At 36.4% G+C, this 23532-nt stretch overlaps 1 protein-coding gene across 5 annotated transcripts in view; it reads left to right on the top strand.

Annotated features, from left to right (window-relative positions):
- Positions 1 to 23532, top strand: part of LOC117170223 (pre-mRNA cleavage complex 2 protein Pcf11) — a 196582-nt gene that overhangs the window by 107176 nt on the left and 65874 nt on the right. For 4 of the 5 annotated variants that reach the window (XM_033356838.1, XM_033356840.1, XM_033356839.1 and 1 more), the window contains 3 exons: positions 2885 to 3010; positions 3458 to 3640; positions 15423 to 15653. In XM_033356838.1, the coding sequence (XP_033212729.1) occupies positions 2885 to 3010; positions 3458 to 3640; positions 15423 to 15653 (540 nt within the window). The remainder of the gene's footprint in view (positions 1 to 2884; positions 3011 to 3457; positions 3641 to 15422; positions 15654 to 23532) is intronic. The other variant, XM_033356841.1, reaches the window with a different exon arrangement.

Consider the following 23532-nt stretch of genomic DNA (forward strand, 5'->3'; position numbering starts at 1 on the left):
GTTCGCTCTCATGTCCCGAATTTTTAAGACAAAATATTTATTATCCTAGGAAAAAAGATGAAGGAACCTAAAACTAATAAAATCCATCATTTTCTAAGTATTATATGCCCTTAATTATTTTACGTATATTTGTGCTTTTAATTAATGACTATGTACTGTATAGTGGTCTCCCCTATGTCATTTTCAAAAGTATTTTTTTTTTACTTTCCACAACTTTGAACCTTTATTAAAACATTAAACCATTTTTGTTTCATTTCATACTGTCAAAGACAATTTTATGTGTTTATCAAATAATGCCTTAAGGGCATGTGATACTTACAGTTTCCTCGGCTTTTTTTCCACAAAAATGAAATTAAAAAAAAAATTAATTCGGAGATGCTATAAAATATCATAACGGACGCCCTCGGACTCTTTTTTGAGGGATAATAACAAAAAAATGTATTGTGCTAAATAAAAATTGTATGCATACGCATTATTTTGAGGTCACGTCGTTTTTCATCTCTGCCTTTTCGATAATCAGGAAATTGCATATGAAATAAACTTTTTTGATTGCCTGCAAACAAAGTTAGTTCCGGAAGATTAGTTACCATGTTTATTTGTAAGTCCAAAGTTTTCGGCCAAAAATATTGTGTACTTTGGAAGTAACGCTCGGGTGAATTGTAACACACATAACCTCGAAATATACACGCACGTTGTTAGCAATATCAAAAATTTTTTGATAAAAAAACACAAAAAAAGTGTGTGGGGACGTCCGTTAGCATGTTCGCCATCATTTCCCATATTTTAAAGGCAAAATATTTCTTATCCTAGGAAAAAAGCCGGGGGAATCTAACACTGAATAAATCGATACTATTTCCTAAGCGCTATGCAAATTAATCACATTTTGCGAAATTAAAACTTTTTTGAATTAACCCACAAAAAAGTGTGTGGGGACGTCCGTTAACATGTTCGCTATCATTTCTCAAATTTTCAAGACAAAATATTTATTATTCTACAAAAAAAAGCCGGGGGAACCTAAAACTGGTAAAATCGACAATTTTGTAAGTATCGCATGCCCTTAAATTGACTATTTTGTGCAATGCTTTGCCAGCCTCGTTTTTATCCGGATAAAGAATTGAACACTACTTTCAATGCTATTTGTTATTACGTACCGTGGAATTTATGTATACATATTCCAAAAAACAGCAACCGATTTATTTTTCTCATGTTTTTTATTATTTGCTCAAGAACATCGAGAAAAATTTGTTCCGTATTTTGCACAGAATCGTTTCCTAAAAATGGTACTAGCGTTCCATGGGAAATTCATAACAGATTTTTCTCTGCGAAGGCTTATTACACGAATTCGAGTGTTCGTGAAATTATAGTTTTTATTACCTTCAAAATTTATGTGTCTGCAATGACAAATTTTTCAGTTCAAAATTATTTTGATTTATGTATCTAATACTGATACGGTTTTCTCTCAAAGGTTTAATACGTTTAATTATTTACATTTTTAAACTTGAGTTTGAAAATCTTTGTTTTAAACCGTCCTAATTTATAATTGTTCAGTATAAAATGTTTCAAATTTAAATATACAATTTTTAATACTTCTTTTCAGTACTCTTCAAATGTTATGTCATTAAATTTTTCATTTTTTAGGCTTGCAAAAACAACTTATGAATTCTGAGTTTTAGATGGTTCAAGTTTTTACTCTAAATTTTTCGAATTCAGTGGAGTTTAACTTTAACTTTTTCAATTTCCACTTTAATTTTCATTACTTCATATATGACTGCCAATTTGTTTCTTGCAGTCTAGCGACCACCCGGAATATTTTATCATTGAATTTGATCATATCTTCACTGTAAAATGATTTTTTGAAAGTAAATGTGTATGTTATCTAGATTAGTGACTGTATTTGCAAAGTGATTTTCCGTTAAATTAAAAGAGGGAATTTTTCGTTCTCACACTTGAATGCAATGTAAATTATCTTGAGGATGCGTCAGTTGTAATGTCTTTCGTACCTTAAAAAATTGATGGCGGCTTGGTGTAACAAGCAAACGAAAGTCACAGTTACAGAAGAAATTTTATTTCAACATTTTCTGGCCATACAGAGTTGCCAAACATTCTTTAAATTTAAGTTACGTTCAAGTTAAAATAAAGAAATTCCAGCTAAATATGTGTATGTCCATAATTTTAAATTAAAGTTAATTTTTCACTATAGAATTTGATCAAATCTTAGTAGTGAAATGATCGCTGAAAAATAATAAATGTATATACTTTAAATAATAATTATTTATTGATAAAATATTTATCAACTTCAATTTTAAAAGTATTTTTAAGGTACTTTCTATGATACTAATTTACCAATGCGATTTATATTGAGATTTCGTCAAGCGAGTTTTGTATGTTACGAAGTCAAATTTATTGAGGAAAGGAGAAAGCAAAATTCTTTACCATTAACCATGAAACTCTTGTTTTTTTGTGACTAAAAGTAATTATAATAATAAAAATAGTGTGTAGAGTGCAAGAGTAATAAGAAGAATGTGTGTAATTGGAGATAAGTTTGAAAATGCTGCATTATAATAAGAGAGTCCATTAACAGTATTAATGTTAAAGGGTAAAGTTGTTCACTTGTTGTTGATATACTGTCTGAGTTAAGTGATTTTTCAGGATTTAACAGAAGATTTTCTTTCTATTTTTGGTAAAACATAGGTACAATTATTTGATTAAAAAAAGGAATTTTCTTATCTTTGAAATCTCCAATTTTTGTTCGTGGAAAACTTTCTTTGTTATTTCACAGCAATAAAACCATAAAATGTTCCATTTTACTCTACTTTCTACTACTGGGGGATGGGTTTGTTGAAAGATAAGTCCAGTAGACTAGAATATTGTTGTATTTTATTAGGTGAAAAGCGACTGCAAACTTCCGGTACTGTATCTCATCGATTCGATCGTCAAGAACGTTAAAGGAAATTACCTGGAACTGTTCTCACAAAATATTGTCAAAACATTCTGCAGCGTCTTCGAAGAGGTAATTCATGTATTCATTATCTTGAAAATTATATTTTTGTTCTTTTAAATTTAGTATTTTTTATTTTTTAATGGGAAAGTATATCCATTTTCTTAAATTAATATTTTTGAGAAAAAAATTAAACATTCCTAGTTTTCTAGAAGATTGCTTGACCCGATTATTAATTAATATCTATTCTGCAATTTGTATTAATAGCACGATATAAGACAGTCGCTACAGCGATTGTGGTCATTGACGTCCTACACACACACACGCGCGCGCGTGTGTGTGTGGGGGGGGCTATGTGTGTTTGTTTGTGCATATACATAAGATTAAAGAAGCTGATGTAAGAATTGTAGTTTATATATTTGTTATTATTAACTATACATTAATGTTCAGAGTAAAACCTGAAATAATGTAACATTTGATCCGTGCAAAGAATTAATTATTGAATACTTAATTGATCAGGTGGATGAAGCAACGAGATTGAGCATGCATAAATTACGTCAGACATGGTTCAACGTTTTCCCGGCACAGAAGTTATATGTATTAGATCTTAAAGTGAACAGTATAGATCCAGCCTGGCCAATACGTCCGCTTCCTACTAGTGGCACCAGTTCTATTCACGTGAACCCTAGATTTTTTGCAATGGTATGTTTTGCATTATCTACTTATTTATTAGGGCCGAGTAACAATGCTGAAACAAATTGAATCAATTGATCCCACAGACGGGCAGACTCACGAAAACACGGCCAAAATTCCTATTTATTAAGTTTAGCATATATACTTAAGATAGTTAAAATTACGTTCTAATATAACCAATAAATTATGTAGTATAATATTTTTCATTGGCGTAAACTTGTAACACGTTTTTAGATAAAGAAAGACGATCCTATATTAGTTATTAATTCGAAAATTCAGCTAACCCAATAGCCTCTAAAAAAGTGTTAATCGAATGTTCTATTTTAAATCCGAAATACGTAATTAACGATCTAAAAAAACCTTTGATATAAAATTTTTATGCAAATACTGGTATCATTTTTTGTGGAACTGTCCACCATTTTGCACCCGCCATGTTTAATTCGAAATTCGCAATTTGGGACCCCAAGAATCCCGATAACAATTCTTTTATGCAAATTTAATATTTTTTATAAATCTGTCCGCCATTTTGCACTCGCCTAATATTTGAACCAGAAATCTACCATACTGAAACTGAGGGTAAAAGCGTCCAGAGGAATCATGACTATCAGTATATTGGCGTTTCTGCGCCACATTTTGGGTAGCTGTGTCCATAGATATCAGTATACAGAATATACATGAAACAGAGTAACTCGCTAAACGATATGAAGTAAGGATCGGTCCGAATCATCCGTGAATCTGAGAAACGCGAAATCGCGAAAGGTTCAATATTTCAATAATCAGTTTTCACTGGTGGTGAGCTGGGCCCGATGGCAGCATGAACGAATACATGAACGAATATCGGCGTTTCGTGTGCTCAATTGTTCTTTTTATGAAATAATATAATCGCCTTGAAAAAATTGAATCCCATGGTGTCAAAACAATTGTAGAAAATAAAAGTAAAAATGGTGTCAGAATCAGATAAAAATTTTTGCGTAATTTTCGTAGTTTTCAGTTTGTTATTTTGTTCCCGATAACTTTGATTTTATTTTCAGGGCTTGGTTGCTATCTCGAAATTTTGAACTACATAAATAGAGATATTAGAAATCTAAATTTCTTACCAGTTGAGAGTATGTTTGCAAATTTCCCTATTAGTGCGGAACGTTCCGCGGGAACCTTCGGAACGTTCCTGGAACCTGTGAAATATCCGCTGCTTGGGGACGTTGAGAACAAAAGTGACCGTTATTCTTATTATTATAATAAAGAAATTATCGTAAACTGTAGGAGGTATGTCAAAATCGATGTCAGTTTACAATGTGGATATCATATTATTGTACTGTAGTATATGCGGTACTCAAATATAAAAATTCATTTTTACCTACCTCTTACAGGTTACGAGATAATTATTGTTAGATAGATAGATAGATAAACGTTTATTTTTCGGCCTGCTAACCTTAAAAAATTGACTTGCTTACACTTCCATTTTTTTACAGAATTTTCTTACAAATATGTCTTACAAAATACCATCCATCCACACCTAATCACTAATCCACTCGCTTCTATAGCCTAAACTTCCTCGCTGCGCCTCGTCTCGCCTTGCATGCATCGCGCTCTTTTCTCGCTATGCCTCGCATTACCAGCCTCTATGTCCGCGGCTAACACCTAATACTTGACTACTATTTACAATATTTACAGTTTTCTTACATATACTTCCTCTCCTATTTACAATCTTTCCTTCTCCATTCCTCCTCCTCCTTCTCTTTTTCTCCATCTTAACCATCACCCCCTTCACCCATGCTACTGTCTTTTTGTCCTCTCTTTCATGCAACAATACCTCCATGCTTATCCCATTTTTCCACCTCTTCACACTCCTCCAACCAGTGCTCAACTTTTGCATCTCCTTTCCCGCACAGTTCACACATTCTCTTTTCTCTAGAAAGCCAGAACCTATTATAATCCTCCATGCAACCGCATCTCATTCTCGCTATAAGTTCCTGACTTCCTTGCTCTCCTTTCTCATACAAATATTACGCTCTCTCCCTTGGCATAATCCACACATAGTTCCCGTTAAACCTTGACTCTCTTATTCTCTCCTTTCCTTCTGCCTTCTCTTTCTCCATGCCATTCTTTTCAAAACACTCATATACCTTCCTTTCTACCTCGTGCCTCCTTCTCACTTCATCCATCTGCAATCCATTCGTTCTAAAATACCTTTCCCTTCCCACCTCCATCTTTACACCACTGAGTCTGTTCTCCTTCTCCCACCAACACTCCCTAAACAGCTTACCTTTCCCCTCTTTCAAAAATTTCTCATAACTACACGCTCGACTCCCTGTTATAATCCCTAAACTCGTTCTTCCTGTCTCCCTCCAGACAATGTAGTTCGGCGTATTCTTTGCCAACCCCAGTGTCCACTTTGCATACCTCTCCTGTATCCTATTTACCTCCGCACTTACCTTCCATCCCCACACCTCCACTCCGTAAAATAAGACACTCATCACTAGCGAATCAAACAATTTCATTCTCCTTACAAAATCATCTACGAATAACCTGTTCCCCAGACCCCACACCTGCCTCATCACTACATTCGCCCTTCTCACCCTCTCTTTTATGTAACCATTTACTCCCCCATTCTTTCGAAACAGGAAGCCTAGGTACTCCTTTAAAGCCTCTTCGCTCTTTGCCAGCAGCACTATGTCATCTGCATATGCGAGTGACCATATCCTGACTCTTCCTACCCTAACTCCTCCTACCACTCCGGCCGCAAGCCTACTTTCCATATCCGCGATCAAAATTGCAAAAAGCGTTGAGCTAAGCGGTCACTCTTGCCTCAACCCCCTATCCATTCAGAATCCCTCAGAGATTCCCTTCCTTCCTCTCACCCTTTCCTTCGTCTCTTCATATACCTCCCTTACCCTCACGATCAGGCCCCTCTTCACTCCCCTCTCTTCCAGTGTGTCCCACAATCTCCCCTATCCACAGAAGGGAACGCGCCCTTTAGATCTACAAAAAACGCGTACACTTGGGCACACTTTTTGGTTAGTTCTCTATCCACCACGTGCTACAAGACGTAAATATTGTCAATAGTACTTTTTACCTCCCTAAAGCCCGCCCGCGTCTCCGGAAATATTCCTTTCCCCTCCACATCCTTGCGCAGCCTATCTGCCAACACCATCGCGTATATATTTTGCGCAGTATTCATTAGCGTAATTCCTCTATAATTGTCCTGCCTTTCCCTGTCCCCTTTCTTATACAGTGGTACGATCAACCCCTCCCTCCACCCTCTTGGGAATCCTTCCCCCCTCCATACTTTTTTCACTACCCCCTTCAGCCTCTGCCTTACCTCTTGTGCGCCAAACAGCCACGCTTTGTTCTCTACCCCGTCCATCCCTGCCGCCTTAGATTTTTCCAACTCCCTTATCTGATTCTCTTTCTCTTCATCATTTTACATTCCCTATCCCACAATGGCTTCACCATTCCTTTTTTCTTCTTCCAAAATTTGCACACAACCTTTCACTTTATTTTTTAGATCCTCCCATATCTCGTCCACCGATTCCCACTCAAAGCTTACGTTGCCCAACTGCTCCTGATACTTCTCTATCGCCTCTCTCGTCCATGACACCCTCACCCCTGAGGACCCTTCTTCCCCACCCTGCCTTTAACCAGCCCCCCCCCCCTCTGTATCCACAAACCTAATGGCTGATGGTCTGATTCAACCCTCCCTTCCACTGCGAATTTCCCTATCTCCTCCCATTCTTGCATATCCATAATCACATAGTCTATCACCGATACACCCCTCTTATTCACAAACGTGTACTCTCTTCGCCCCCTTTTACTATACCATTCGCCACCGCCCACCCTCTATCCTCCATCCAGTATCTTAGAATCGCCCCCTCTTTATTTATTATCTTATTCTTCGATTTTCTTCCGAAGCTCTCCTTCCCGGTGCAGGCCCCCTTCCCGACCAATTATCGCATTAAAGCCCCCCCCCCCCATTACTACTATACCCTCATCTCTCTCCTCCAGTAAGTTTTCCACCCTTTCCTTAATCCTTCCCATTCCATCCTTATTGTATACAGTCAAAAACTTATACATCACCCCTCCTATCTTCACAGCCCTCATTTGCATGCCCTTTCCCTCACCATGAACTTCTTCCTCTAATCCATCCCTAACCCCTGTTATAATTGCCTCACTAGCCCTTCCTTTCCTCTTTATTTTATCCGCCTCATTTAGCTTCCACCTATACCCCCTTGGCAACTTTCGCTCTACTCTATCTCATTCCTTTCTCTCTACCCACCTGTCTACCAGTCCAATCACATCAAATTCCTGAATATACCCACATTTTCTCGTCTTTTTATTTTCCGACACCCTACCTTCGCCGCTCTCCTTCCTAACCTTCTCCATCTTTAACTCCATTGTCCTTATCCTTTCCCTATCCGCTCTCCTCCTTTTCATTCATACGCTCTCCCACTTTCTCTTCTATCATACTCTCCTCCATCGTCTCCTTCATCGTCTGCTTCTCTATTTTTAGGGGGGGGGGGGGTGACCTGCGTGTTCGTACCCTTCTTTTAAAGGGACTCTAGCGCGCTTTTCTCTGGACTCTCTTTGCTTTCGTTTTTCCTCTTCAAGAGGTCCTCCCCTTCACTTGCACTGGACACAGCTGACCGTCGTGTCCGTCTGGAAATTTCCTCCCCGTCTAATTCACTACCAGTACTGCCAGTACTCTCGCTGCCCACCTCCCGCTCTTCCGTCGGTAACTGTAACCTATCCATACACACAAGTACGCACTGCCGCCAACAGATGGCTCTAAAAGCTGCTGTCGCTTACCGCCCTAACCTTTCAGTTTCTTTGTCCTTTTTCACCTCTAACATCCCCTTTAGACACCCTTTTCTCACCCTTAACATCCCCCAGCACTACGAGAACCACCCCTGTCCGCCCTGAAGGTCCAAACTCCTAACCACAAAACTACCACGCTCCGTTGCAAACCTAACCTCACTTTCCATATTTAGCTAAACCCCCCCCCCCCCCCCCCCCCCCCCCCCAATACAATGTAAATTAGTTTTTTTCTTCCCAATGTACCCCTCACAACCGTACTAACCTCCTAGACTTCCACCCTCACACAAATTGAAAAAAATCTTTCAAATATTTAATCGTGGGCATATGTTTCCAATAAAAGATAACTCAAAAATATATTTAATGCACTAGACTAGCTAGGCGCTACAATATTTCTTTACTTCCTCCCGACTGCTAGATACTGATGTAATTCAAAAGACAAATGTTTTGTTAACATATCAGCAGTTTGGTCTTAGAATATTATCAATTTAATAATTATATGTTTTCTTTTAAGGCATTCTTTTTCGTAGTCCTCTCTGGCTTCGGTCATGTGCCTTAGGTGATTGCCTCCACGTATCTCGGCACTACTCGCCGCAGCTTTATTATCGCACCATAAAGTCATGGAGTGAAATAAATGATTTAAAATTAGTTTAAAAGAGTTGCTTACTGCGATCATCTCTTGATTCATCTCGCTCATAGCAACGTATTCAGCTTGGCACGTCGATAGTGCTACATACGGTTGCTTATAAGTTCTCCATGTTATTGCATCACCAAAGAAGCCACAGGTAGTTAATGAACCCTTGCAATCAGCAAAGCTCGCATCTGCGTAATCTTGGATATCATTTGTGACACCTAAATACCTCAAGCCTAAGCTTCTTGTACCTTTCAAGTACGAAAAACTCTTTGCAACAATCTTCTGATGTTGGATTGACCTGATGTCTACTTTTGACTAATTTTCGAACTTTATTTTTGGATATGGATTCTAATTCGTCATCTATGGCCTTTTGCCAAAAATATTTTTCTTCTGACCTCATCGCTTTTTTATAATTTGTGGGATCAGAATCAATTCTAGTCAACAACACATAATATATCTCATCATCAATCTGACTCTCAATCTGTTATAAACTATCGTTAACGATATGAGAACGCAATGCATATGATTCTAATTTCTGATTTTTATTTTCTATTCTATGTTTTGCTTTTATCTCATCAAGTTTAGGCATTTTACTCAAGAAATTTTTTCGCTGTCTACCTCTCTTGCGCTTGTTTTCTCCCTCTGGTTTTGAAAACACATCTTACGAATTCTCACCTGTTTCGAACTGAGCAAACTATTTCTCTTTGTTTATTGTGTCCTCTACTTTTGGAAACTCAGCAATCTGATTTTTTTCGTATTTATTGTAATAAAATATTTTTTCATTAAACCTTACGTCTCTGCTTTCGTAAAATTTTCCTTTCTCTGGTTTCAAAAATTCATACCCTGTAGGAGTGTATTCGACTAAAATAACATATCTGCCTTCAAATTGAAATTTAGGACCAATTTTCCTTTAAACTTTTATATATGCAACTCATCTAACTCTTTTCATTTCATTGATATAAAAACTACGTTAAAGAGCAAATTTCTCTAAGGGAGATATCATGCTATTTGATTTATGTGGTGTGCGATTGTAAGCATACAGTGCTGCATTTAATGCTAAATCACATAGGTTTCCGGTAATTTCGCATCGTATATGTACGTTCTAACTTTCTTTTGGATGATTTGATTAAAACGTTAAGCTGTCCCATTATTATCAGGCGTATCAGCTCAGGCTAATTGTAATTCCGCACCTAAACGCTTTAGAACCTCACCGGTATATCCACCTTTAAATTCAGTACCCTGATCTGAACTGAAATAGTACACCTTCGTGTCACGACCTAATCAATTTCAGGCACTTCTCACGAACATTTCGAAACGGTGTCCTATATCGTTTTTTTTTAATTTCATTGGATAGGCCATGGCGAGTTTTGAATAGTCATCCACAAATACAGTACAAGTCCGATAACTTGCCATGCGATAAGTGTACACTCCCCTTAAAACGAAAGAAAGTGATCATACACACCTTGCAAGCTGAAGTGGACTCATTAAATATCGCTTCATTTAACTGTTTATTTTCAGGAAATTTCAGTTGCAAAGCTTTAAGATGATAAGCAATTGATGCATGGCCAAATCTCACCTGCCAGAGTAAAGCTTTATTATTTTCACTAAACTTTTTGTAAGTTTCAGAGAATGATGACTCATTATCTGTTAAATCTACTACTGGTAAGTCATCTACATTATAAAATTCACGATCCCAAAATGCTCATATCAAAATTAGTGTTTATAAGGAACTTTGTCTTTCATTCGTTTTTTTAATATCAAGTTTTCTTTTCTCAGAGTCAGCAATCTCTTTAACTTTTTCTACCTCTTCATCTGATTTCTGTAGAATAGCGCCTTCTATTTTCACTATCTCGACTTATATTTTCGCTGTCTTACCATTATTTCACTGATTTTTAAACGTTCCTAATGCCAAATTTTTCTGTATTTTTTCTTTCCCGTTTTACAAAATCCATTACCTGGATTTGTGGTACCGAAATCATTACTGCGTTATCAAAGGTATATCTTTTTCGTCTTCCGAAAGAGTGGTCGCATCGAGAGAATTTTCGTAACTCCTTGTTACTTTATCAAAATTTTCACAAAATTGTGTCGCGCTCGTTTTTCCTATAAAGTGTTTCATATTATAGATTTGTTTTCTCACAGAATGAGACGTCAAATAGACTTCACATCCTTTCAATTCTTTTAATTTATTTAACATTTCGACCGGATCTTTGAGATACATTATCTTTGAAGGGCAATGTTATTCAATGTAGTTGATCATTATATCACGGACTTTGAAATTTTTATCGTCGATTTTTTTTCTTATTGTGTTCACTAGTTTCAATTGATTTATCAATAATATGTAAAAAACCAGAGGCCGTAAGTTCTGACGACAAATAATCTAAGAAATTTTCAGATTTCATGTTATAACTTAGCTTATAATCTCGCCGTATACCGTTCACTTTGCTAATAATTTATCATTTAAGTGTTTCTTTAATCTGATTATTTAAAGAATTACTTTGATCAATGTATCTAGGTCTTCAAATCTCTCCTTTAAGATAATGTAAGCATTCTGTTACTGAATCTCAAACTTCTTCGTATTAATTGACTCTCTTCTGGATAAAAATAACGGTTTCTCATGATTTGACTCAACTACTCTGGTTTTGTTTAAGAAGTTTTCTGTTTTCCGCACTATTACACTCGTCTTTTTCTATACTGCAGAAAACTGTTCCATTGTGTGAGTAGCAGCAGATGTGAACTGCGTCATAGAATTATTAAGTTGTTATATTTTATCGTTTTGTCAAGCAATTTTGAATCAGTTGTAATTTTAATTTTATTAGTATTTATATTTTCACAGTTAGTTTTAGTGGTCATTAAAACAGAATGTTTGAGGGTCATTTCAACTTTCTAATTAATCATAATTTTAGGCAGGGTGGTATGTGTATCTGCTGTTCGAGTCACTGGGTCAATTTCGTTCACCGTACTATTCATAGTACCTCTCTCTCCTCTGTTGCCTGCCTCATCTGTTGGATATACTAGCCTCTCGCCACTGGTTCTCTCACCGCTCGTTTGTTCTGACATTGCATCATTCGCACCTTTTGACTCATTATTCGAACAGTCCATTAAAGTGGCTTTCCGTCCTTTGCATGTTTGCAGTAAGACCGTCCAAGATCTGTGTTTCGACCCATTCGATAACTTTGGTCCACTGGTCATTAGGCAACATTCGTTTCTCTGTGTAAGATTTTTAATTTTTCATAATTCTGTTTCATTCTAAATAAAAACTAACAAAACTCAATGAACATAAAATCCAACGGATCTATCTCTCAACGAAATTGCCGAACAACAAACAAAGTCTGTCTCAAAATGAGTAGGTACACGAGAAAATTGAACTACAAAGTGACACATATATCCACCCTAGTTTGTCAAGCTATGTATTAGCGGACAACAAATACACATAACTCAACCGACCCACTCAAACTCTTACACTTGATTGATTAAAAAATATAAATATATTGTCTTCAATAGGAGAGACATAAGAGAAAGTCATAAAAAGGTTAATCAAATTAATTATTGTGCACAGGTGCTATGTGTATGTGTGCTAGTCAACATATGCACCTATGCTGTCTCTATTATATGTATACATTTTTAGGTTACTCATTTTTTCTACACGCATTTCTTCACTTTTTTCGCCTGTTTTCAATTTTAATGATCTCACATGTTTTATAACATTCATTTCTGCTATCAGTTATGGTGTAGTGTCTGATTTTCTACCTTAATTAGATCTTTTTCTCCTTTATGGTACTCGTCCAACCCAAAAGATTTAGTGAAATACTTCCACAAGTTTTCTAACGGCTTGTTAGCTGCACAGCATTTATTTTGATTAATATTGCGATCACAAAATTTTAATTGATTTATTTTCAAATATGTCATTCCTATTTCATTTATATCAAAATATTGAGCACATAGTTAAATATTAAATTAATTTGAAAATAGTTCAAAGTTAACTTTTTATCATTATTCACACATTTTTCTACATAAAATAACATTTATTTTAAATTTGTATTAACATCTATGTATATACGTATACGCATATAAGCGTATATGACATGCAAACATGGATGCACATCTATTCATACACACACCACTGTATAAATGGTCATTACACAGCTGCCCACAGTCAGATCCACGGTAGCAAGTGCGCGTAAATGAACATGAAAAGAAGTTCGGCAACACTGTCAAAAACTATAGCTATTTGTCTCTAAACACACCGTTCGCTCGAAAGCAGTGTTGCCGTGAACTACCTTCCTTCTCAGTTTCACTGTTTCTTTCTCTTCCTTGTGCATGCTGGCTCTACAATACGCATGTCGACCAGCGGTCTTCTAAGATGCCTATAGCATTTTGATCTGTTACTCTAAACATTGGGAACCTCTCTATCGCCCCGCCATTTTTGTAGAGAAATTAAATCGTGTCTTTGTTAGTGAATCACTTGCACTTCTCAAGATATTTTTACTTGCTTAATTTCAACTTCACTTTTAACTTTCAAATATAAGTTTAAAAAATATTTTTTATTTAATTTCTCTTTGAATTGAAATTTTACACCACAATAAAATTCTTTTTAATTGTTACTCATAAAAATGTTAGTAAACAATGAAAGCCTATAAAGTATCAAGATTTTGTAAGGAAAAATATCAGCAGATCGGAAACAAAATAACAACATTACCTGAAAACTGTCAAAATTATACAAACGCCTTCAGCTGATTTTGACACAATATGCACTTTTTCTTATACAATTGTGTTAACACTGCGAGATTTAATTTAACTTCGGACCGTTCCTTGCGTCATGTCGCTCGAGGAGTTGCGCCTGCGTGCGTCGCGTATGCGTGAGAATACACGCGAGGTAAGAAATAACGCAGAAAACGTTTAAATTGTCGGTTCACTAGTTCATCTCTATTATGTATATGGATATGTATGAATATATGTGCCTGAAATGGGCCGCAGAGGCCCATTAAAGATTTTTAAACTATTCAAGGTATCGAAACTTTTTGCAATTTGTATTGAGAAAATGTTACTGCAGAGTTCTCATTAAAATTTGGTGTAAATCGCTTGGATAGTTAGGCTGCAGTGTTGAGCACAGCTGAACATATTTTTTTTCTTTTACAAATCTTTAACATTAATGCACGTCTTATTTAAGAGAATAAAATATACGTCTATCAAATCTGATAACAAATTAAGTTTGTGTTAATTTAAGTGAATCTGGCTACTTTTTCTAGTAACTATTCTTTTTTTAAATATTTTTCCCAACAAACACATTACCGATGCAAAAAATCTGCCAAGTTTTTAAGAGCCCTGTTTTTTGCTGTTAATAAATCTAAAAAGTCCATATTAGACATTAGAAAACTTAGCAGGATTAATTTTTATTAACAAAACGATTTTAATTAAAAATGGCAGATTATGAGAGTTTAATGGTATAGTACAATTTCGAAGATTGGTATAATGTCTAATCTGGATTTTTAAAAATTATGTAAAAATGTTTGAAGAGCACTATCAAAAAAATTTTATTTATATATTTCTTTGTGGATATTTCTTTTTCAACTGACTTGTTCAACTTTAGTTTCGCAAATTCATGTAGTTGTACTTGACACATTTCTTCGATCACAGATGTTTGTGGTAGGATTTTAATTAGATTAGGTCTTTTGGGGAGATTTGAAGGATTTGGCTCACTGTGGAACCGAGCAAAAAAAATGGTGTGAAAATAGTTTAAAATGCTAAACTCACGATTTAGAAGCGCTTCTAAAAGTACGATTTTTCATATAATAACAAAATAATAACATGTTTCTTCACTTCAAAGCAATGAGATTTCAGGTTCGACGTGTACAACTTTCGTAAAAAAAGTGCAATTAACTATATTAAAAAAAAAAACATTTTTTTACATTTACAAATCAATTTTCATTTGCACAATTTTTTTTATTCGCAATTTTTAACTATTGCATATGCAACAAGTAAAGTTCGATGCATTTTAAAATTTAAGAACTGAACCGGAGATATTAACTATCTTCAAAAAAATTGTTTTACTTTAGGATGCCAAACCACAAATTTTTCTTGTTACGTGCAGACGACTCGATTAATTCTTCTAGCGAGGGAAACCGGTGTTTTTTGTCTGGCGCGGTGCTCGCAGAACGAGCTGTAGAGTGAGGGAAATAAAAAATGCCTCCCTCCCTTAGTGCCACACATGGACGTTTTTCCTTGTCACTGAGTTTTTTACGTGTTTTTATCCTGTCGAAAAACAGCAACGTCCAGACCGCTTCACACGTTCGAAACTCCGCGTTTTCATGCATGTATTAAATAAAAAAATTTAATTTACATTATTTACAGTCTAGACACGCTACAGCTGAAGCCGTACCAGTAGCCGCTACGAATTTACCTTCAACGAATAACGTTCTATCAAACGAAGCTGCGATGAGAGAACAACTTCTAAAGAAGGAACGCGAACTATTGGAATTGCAAAAAAAGAAAATAGAATTGGAATTACTTCAGGCGAAAGCTAGTTTAGAACAACAGCAACGGCAGTTGTATAAACAAGTTGTAAACTTGAAGACAGAACCGGTAAGAAAAATTGAATATGCTAATTTCAGGGTGTCTAGCGGTCCGGAAAATTTGGGAATTTTATTTAGGATCGGGAATTTAGTTATTTTATTGAAAAATCTACTTTATTCTAGTTTATCTTCTTTTTATTGCTTAGTCGAGAATCAGAGAGAGGAAAAATCTTATTCCTCTGTCCTAAAATATTTTTGGAATGTGATCAAAAACTAAAAATGTTTAAATACCGTTTTTGAAAGTATTTGTTCATGGTCTTTACTTTGGAATTCAATGGCTATCACGTTGTTTAGTGGCTTAAAATATAGTGTAATATAAACTAATGGCTATATGTTACCAATGAAACCTTAATAAAATTTAACTTTCCGGGATAATTCTCATTTATAATAACAATAATAATAATAATAATCTTCAGTTTAATGGGAGAAGGCGGTCCATTATATTTCCACCATTGTCCATATGTGATGGATATTTTTCTGCATTGGAACCCAGATTGCTATTGTAATGTTTTTTTCGATTACACAGGCCCACAAAAAAAAGTTGTTTCCACGAGACAAGTGACTAGGCTAACCTTATGGCTTTTAAGCTTCTGAATCCAAATATGGCCTCAAAATTTGTTCTACACGTCTCAGTTTTTCCCTAGATGCAAGAAGTAGGGAAAAGCCTAGGGATTTTCTCGCCACACAGGCCACACAAAAAATTTGCCTGCACAAGAAAAGTGATTGGGCTACCCTTATGGATTTTGAGCCGCTAAATCCAAATCTGGCCTCAGGTCTTCCCCTAGATGCAAAAAGTAGCACTAGACAACCGATTAGGCTACCCTTACGTATTTTAAGTCGCTGAATCCAAATCTGTCCTCAGAATTTCATACAAAAAATTTGTCTGCACGACAAAACCCTTATGGATTTTGAGCCGCTGAATCCAAATCTGGCCTGAGAATTAATCGTACGCGTCTCAGTTTCCCCCTAGATGAAGAAAATAAGGAAAAACCTAGGGACAACTTTCACGCTATTGCGATAATACCAGTATACGCGAAAATAGGCATATCGATATTATATTCTTAAGTGCAAAGACTTGTTGTTACGAACGAGTTAAATCATCTCGAGAATTTGTGTTGCACGTTGGCGTTTAATTTTGAACTCGTTTGTCGGAGGTACCGAACTAATAAGTCAATCCAGAAGGGAACGACCTATCTTTATGTTTTTTTGTGGTGTTCGATTTTACAACCCTAATCCCGGACTGGGAACCCTAACCCTTGTAGTTCTGAAAATTTGTTGGGCGGTGTAAATAATTTCGGGTCACTTCATCTTGTCTTTAATAAGAATTAAGATAAATGTCTTTTATTCAAGAAATATAATTGCACTACAAATCTACTTTTTCTAAAAACTACCGCCTATCTCCACGGTAGCAGATGAGATGACGGGCTAAGCAGTTTCCTTCTACAAATCTAATAATGTACTACTTTCAATCACCCCCCGGCGGGTTTAATCAAAGTTCACAATAATTATCTTTGATATCCCCCCCCCCCCACACCTTGGTGCTTAAGTCCAACTTTCGGTTAAAAGGAGAGAGGCATAGTGAGAGCGACATAGAGAGAGAGAGAGAGAGAGAGAGAGAGTGATACCTGATTTACCGAGAGATTTTACATCGGAAGTAAATTGAAAAACATACAATACTATTTCTGACCTTTTTTTTCTGTAGTCCAAGCTTCCTTACTTTCGCGGAGCGTCGCTCACCACTTCTCCACTCAACTTCACTTTATGAGACGCGGCGCGCGAACTGTAGTTCTGAGCTTCACCTAACACTGGTTGCACAAAGCTAATTGAATATATAGTTTTCCAACTGTTGTTTTTACTCAGCTTATCGTCGCAAAAACCCTCTTTGTTGTTCACTGCTCCTCTTCCGATATACGTACTTGTGAGAGTGACAACCCGCGTACCGAGTCTCACACGAGGTAAAATGCCGACGGGCAAGTTGGACTTTAATTCTGACTTCCCTTTGGAACAATTGGTTCGGTTACCGGGAAGAAGTGATGAACGACTGCCTCGATGCAACAGGTAGGATGCACCTAGTAGGCAATGGTATGGATAGTTTGGGTATGGGTTATTGCTGATACTGCATGTGGACTTTGACTGGCCACTGTGGGAACGAAGACCGGACGTCGTTTTTGTGACTGCGAAAAAGCTGATTGAAAATCCTTTGAGAGTAAGCAATTTTGCAGGGAACGTGCAGTATACACTGCTGCTATGCACGAAATTTAGATGTTAATTAAATCTGCAGTTAATAATCAATAAAAGTCAAATCCAAGCAACCATCTCCAATCCAAATTGGATTCAATATCTTCGATATAAAGGGGAGCAATTAAAATTGATCATATTTCTAATCACTTATTTCCTTTTAGGGTAAAGTAAGGATTGCGATCAATTGTTATTTAAATAAATAAAGTATGTGTACATGCACTTGTGTGCAAGTAAGTTAGATTAATTTTGACAATGTTAGGTTTCTTGACCTCGTTCCAGTCAAATATTGACAGATATTTGTTGATTTCTATATGGCTAATTTGTTTGTTAATAATGTGTGATAAACAATAGCCTCTTGCCTTTAGTTGAATTATTTATATTGGGCTTCTAAATGATTTTAATATCAGAAAATTGAAATTACTAGCTTCCTAGACAAAGGGGAGCAGGGTTGAGATTTCTTACCACAGGGGTTCAAATCCGCCTCGGTGATAAAAAACGATCAATTGGTCGATTGAGGATGGTAGCTGGGACTACTATTGATTATCTACTTTTCTAGTCTTATTGAATCGGGCCAATCTTTTTAATTTATATATTTGGAAAATTTTATGAGCTCTTTACTGTTTGGTAAAATTGGATTAATCAATAATTGATATTGTTAATCAATATTTCATAGCTACATGTGAACTCAAGAGTATGAGGTGAGCATGAAATAGGTGGCGGTCCAATATATATTTTTCATGCATTTCAGGCACCTGCTGTGACTAGTTTGTTGAATAAATTAGGGTTGATAACCATTCCTGATTTATTGAATATTATCTATATTGTTAAGGAACTGTACGGATTTTGTTAATGAGGGGTGTTTTTTTAATGGTGAGGGGGAGAGGGGATATATGATTTTTGTCAATTTCCGGTCCTAATCCCCACAGATCGCTGCCAAAGATTAAATTATCGTATGCCGATTGTTCTTCTTAAAATTTGATTTAAAGGAATTTTTCATCTCTGATGATTATTATTGTTAATATTAAGCGTTTTGTGGCTGAGTTCAGCGTGTAAGTATCAGCACCGCAGGAAAAATTGGATGTCGTCCATGAAGGAGGCGTGATTGCTGCCGGTCTCTGTCCGTTTCATTATACTTCTCTCTCCGCGCAGGGGGTCTGATCAGGTGTAGCTTAGAACCGTGCGATGATCTTATATACTCTCTCTCCCTGGCTATTTGTGTAACCCACTATAATAAGTTAACGCAGAGCAAGCCTCGGACATTCAGCCTGGCCACCGTACCTCTTTACTAATCTGTTACACGAATACCATGAAGCCTGAAAATGACAATTTTGAGTTGCCAGCCCCCATGGGTCCACCGTAACATTGTAGAGACTAAATTTGTACACAGAAATTCTTTACAGTGCCTTATGTTTCTCCTAGCTTCAAGGATTATAGGGAAATTAAAGGACTTTCTCAGATTATATAGATGTACACGGGAAAAAATAACAAAAACCTAATATCCTTTACAGTTTTGTGGGCGAAATCAGTCACTTTTCCCTTGCAAGCAAATTTTTTTGGCGGGCCTGTGTGACCAGAAATTCCCTAGGCTTTTCCCAACATTTTGAATCTAGAGAAAAAATAGAAGAAACCCGAAAAATTTTGGGTTCATATCTGAATTTAGCACGCAAACTTTCAAAGGATATGGAATTTTTGTTATTTTTGCCCGTACAAATCTATATAATATGAGAAAGCCCTTTAATTTCTCTAGAATTGCCCAAGCCAGGGAAAACGGACGGCACGCTAGAAAATTTCGATGTGCAAATTAAGTCTCTATAAGTCGCGGAACTTAAGAATATAACATCCATTTGTTTAGTTTTGCGTATATTTGTATTATCAAAATAACGTCCAGAATATCCCTACGTTTTTGCCTATTTTCTGCATCTAGAGGAAAACTAAAATATGTCCGAGAAGTTCTGAGGCCAGATTTGGATTCAGCGGCTCAAAATCCATAAGGGTACCCTAGTCACTTGTTTCGTGCAGGCAAATTTTTTGTATGCCCTGTGTGAACAGAAAAACCCTAGGCTTTTCCATACTTTTCGCATCTAGGGAATTTTTCCTACTTGTCGAATCTAGGGTAAAACTGAGACGTGTAAGATGGATTTAGCGGTTCAAAATCCATAGAGGTAGTCTAGTCACTTCCTCTCTAGTCACTGCCTCTTCACGTGGTGAACCTCGGAGCTATAATATTATGCTCCCATATTGTTTACTTTACAAGACCCAGTACTCTCTGCCACCATCCGTGCGTTGTTGTTTGGAATCGCCCCCCGCTGGAGGGGAGAAAGATCCATGCCGTTTTTGGCCTTTGTTCTTCGAACGCAGGTTCTTGTGAGGGGGTGTGGTGATTTTTGCGATAGTTGAGCATGTAACTTTAAATCAGCTTCTCCGCTAACATTTAAAAGCCCAAGAACATTCTGTGGTACCTTTTTGCAGAGATTACTATAGCCGCGAGCATTAGAAGCTTGCTAACAAGATCCGAGTCGCAAAGATTCTGACCGCCCGTGAAAATTTGAGTGTGACATGGCGAGGCTTTGTACGGTATCACGCTCAGTAGTACAATCTAAAGAAAATCTTGTTTCTAAAATATAGAATTTCTTTAGTATATACAGAGGGTGCAGTAAAATTAGTTTGCAAGGATCCCAGATGTAAAATTAGTAATCTACTTGTAAACTAGAATTCGCATCGGGCAGGGGTTAATTAATTTATAATTAAAGCCATTAAGCTTGTTATTTTACTACCTATGCCAAGGACCTATGCCAAGGTTAATTACGCACCGTACGAAAGCAAAACATCTACAACCGCCCGCGCCCGAGAAAACAGAAAAATATAATGAATACTGATATATCCACGTACTGCAAGAAAAGTCATGTCTGGCCTTCGAGTCAGGTGCTCTAGATAATTGCGGGTGATGATTTGCAGATACCTGATCCTAATAGTAGCCTGACTCAAATTTCATAATAACATACTACCTAACAGTTTGTCGTTTTTTTTGTCCATCTACAGAGTTGTAGGGTATATTAATAATTAGCTGTTGATGTCGTAACTAAAAAGGAAAATGGACAGCACTTTAGCTTGTTGCAGTGTTCTTGAAACTCGATAATTAAGGATACTCACTCACAAGATATTACAATTTCCAGCTTTAACGAAAGAGAACAACTCTTAAATTCCATAGATGATTAAAGATGGTGATTCGGGTTTCAATCGTGTGACATTACGATTTTTTCCGCAGTTTCGTGAGTATTGCAGTTCACTTCTTCAGGGTTAACCTGATACTGAGGTTTCAGGTTATGTGGGTCTTATATATACTCTCTACAATGCCTGTGATTGGCCAGAGCGCTTCACCGTGGAGACTGGTTACACAAGATTGGCCACTCAAGATTTTTTTTTAATCCAGGAGGACGGAAAGCCAAGTCGGATTGGTATTATATTCATTTTCCCTATTTATGTTATTAGGATGTTTTAAGATTTCGATTACTTATCTATGTTTTCTTGGGGAAAAATTGTGTGATTTTTCGATGACAGTTGATTTGTGAAATAAAATGTTATGTCCTGTTTCGATATTATGCTCAGCTAGTGCTGAATGCATGATATGTTTTAGCCTGACATTACTCATGTTTCTATATACGTTGGCTCACCGCACTGCCGGATTCTCCAATATGGACTATGGGGAGAGTTTTCTTACTTAAAGTAACACTTTAAAATGCTCTTGTCTTCTCAAGCTAAGCTACTAACATTTAAACTGTCTAGAAACGATGCAGGGACAACATCGTTCCACAATTCGTACAATTGAAAAACCATTTGAGAACATCTAAATCCAAATAATTTTACATAAAATAAATTTGCTTCACTTGAAATAAAGAATACAACTACCATATTTTTCTTGCACACTACGTCAATAAAAAACTATTAAAACTTCACCTTTTACTATCAAACACACTTAGTTTCGATATTTGGTCTACATTGGACTCCCTAACCTCCCGAAAGAAAAAATGACCATGAATTTTGAACCGACAATATTTACCCTTTCACTCGAAAAAGCGAAAGACACACGACGTGAAACGGCCAACATCTTACGCTAAGCCCAACTTCTCTACTTAAAGTTAACAAAAAAAAAAAAAAAACCGCAATGAGAGAACTCAATCGAAATAAAGATGTCATAATATTACCTACAAAGGCAACTCAATAGTAATAATGAATAAAGAGGACCATAACAACAAAATGATGGACCTTCTAACTAGTGATGCATAAAAAAAATCTTTTAAAAAACCTCACAGAAACAATAGTCAGCCAAAACAAAAACCTTCTGAAAGACTAAATTGGACGGCAAAAGAATATCTAAATTAGTACCTACTAATCCCATCTTTCCGCGTCTTTAAGGACTCTTAAAAATCCACAAAAATAACATTTCACTCAGACCGATCGTCAGCATAATAAATTCACCAACTGAAAACCTAGGATTCTTCCTCAGCAAAGAGCTGCATGCTTTCACAGGAAACTCGATCACTCACTTCCAAAACTCTATTGACTTTATCAAAAAGATTAAACAGATTCGCATTCAACCCCAAGACATCATAGTGAGTTTCGACATAGTATTTCTACGAAAGTACCAATCTCTGATACAATTGATATTATTAAATCCTTTGCAAACTTACCCTCCGATTTCATACCTTTGATAGAACACTGTCTAGATAACACTTATTTCTCTTTCAATAATCAATGCTACGAACAAATCTCAGGAGCAGCATCAGGATCTCGAATCTCACATGTAATAACCAACGTCTTGATGGAAGATGTAGAAACTAAAATCTTGAATCAATCCAAGCTTAAACCGGAATTTTGGTTCCATAACGTTGACGGCACTTTTTTCATCTAGAGACCTGAACTCGGTGAACTACACAAGTTGTATGATTTCATCAATCGATTACACTTTAATTATCCAGTGCACTAGAACTGATATGTCAGAACTTATCAAGAAAATTGATAAAGCAATAAGAAAGTACAGTAAAAAAAAAAACAAGTTGGAGAAACTGGAAGTGAGCCAGTTGCAGTGCTAGCGCCAGTGAACTGGCACTGAGCAGTGAGCCAACGTAGAAAGGACCATGAGAGTAAAGTCTAACTAAAACATATCACGCAATCAGTATTAGCTGAGCATAATATCAAAACATGACATAGCGTTTTATTTGACAAAAACACCGTCATCGCAAATACACGCAATATTTTTCCATGAATAAATAGAGACGCAATAGAAATCTTTGGATATGGGATTTAATACCAATCCGATTTGGCTTCCCGTGCTCTGGCGAATCACAGGCATCGTAGAGTATATATATAGTATAAGAACAACATAACCCGAAACCTCAGTATCAGCTTAGCCCCGAAGAAGTGAACATTTATGTTAACGAAACGTCGGTAAAATTCTTAGTTATGCACACGAATGAAACCTGAAACACCTCCTTTTTATTATAATGAATTATCGTGAAAGCATAAAATCTATTATTACCAACGGTCGCCAGGATAGATTAGAGCCTTAAAAAATTCACCTAATCTTTCAGAAAGGAGGTATAGCTGAAGATGTGAGCTAGAGGGCTCTTAGACCACTTGGGTTTGAGTGA

Source organism: Belonocnema kinseyi, chromosome 3 (assembly GCF_010883055.1).
Source record: "Belonocnema kinseyi isolate 2016_QV_RU_SX_M_011 chromosome 3, B_treatae_v1, whole genome shotgun sequence".
Lineage (NCBI taxonomy): Eukaryota > Metazoa > Arthropoda > Insecta > Hymenoptera > Cynipidae > Belonocnema > Belonocnema kinseyi.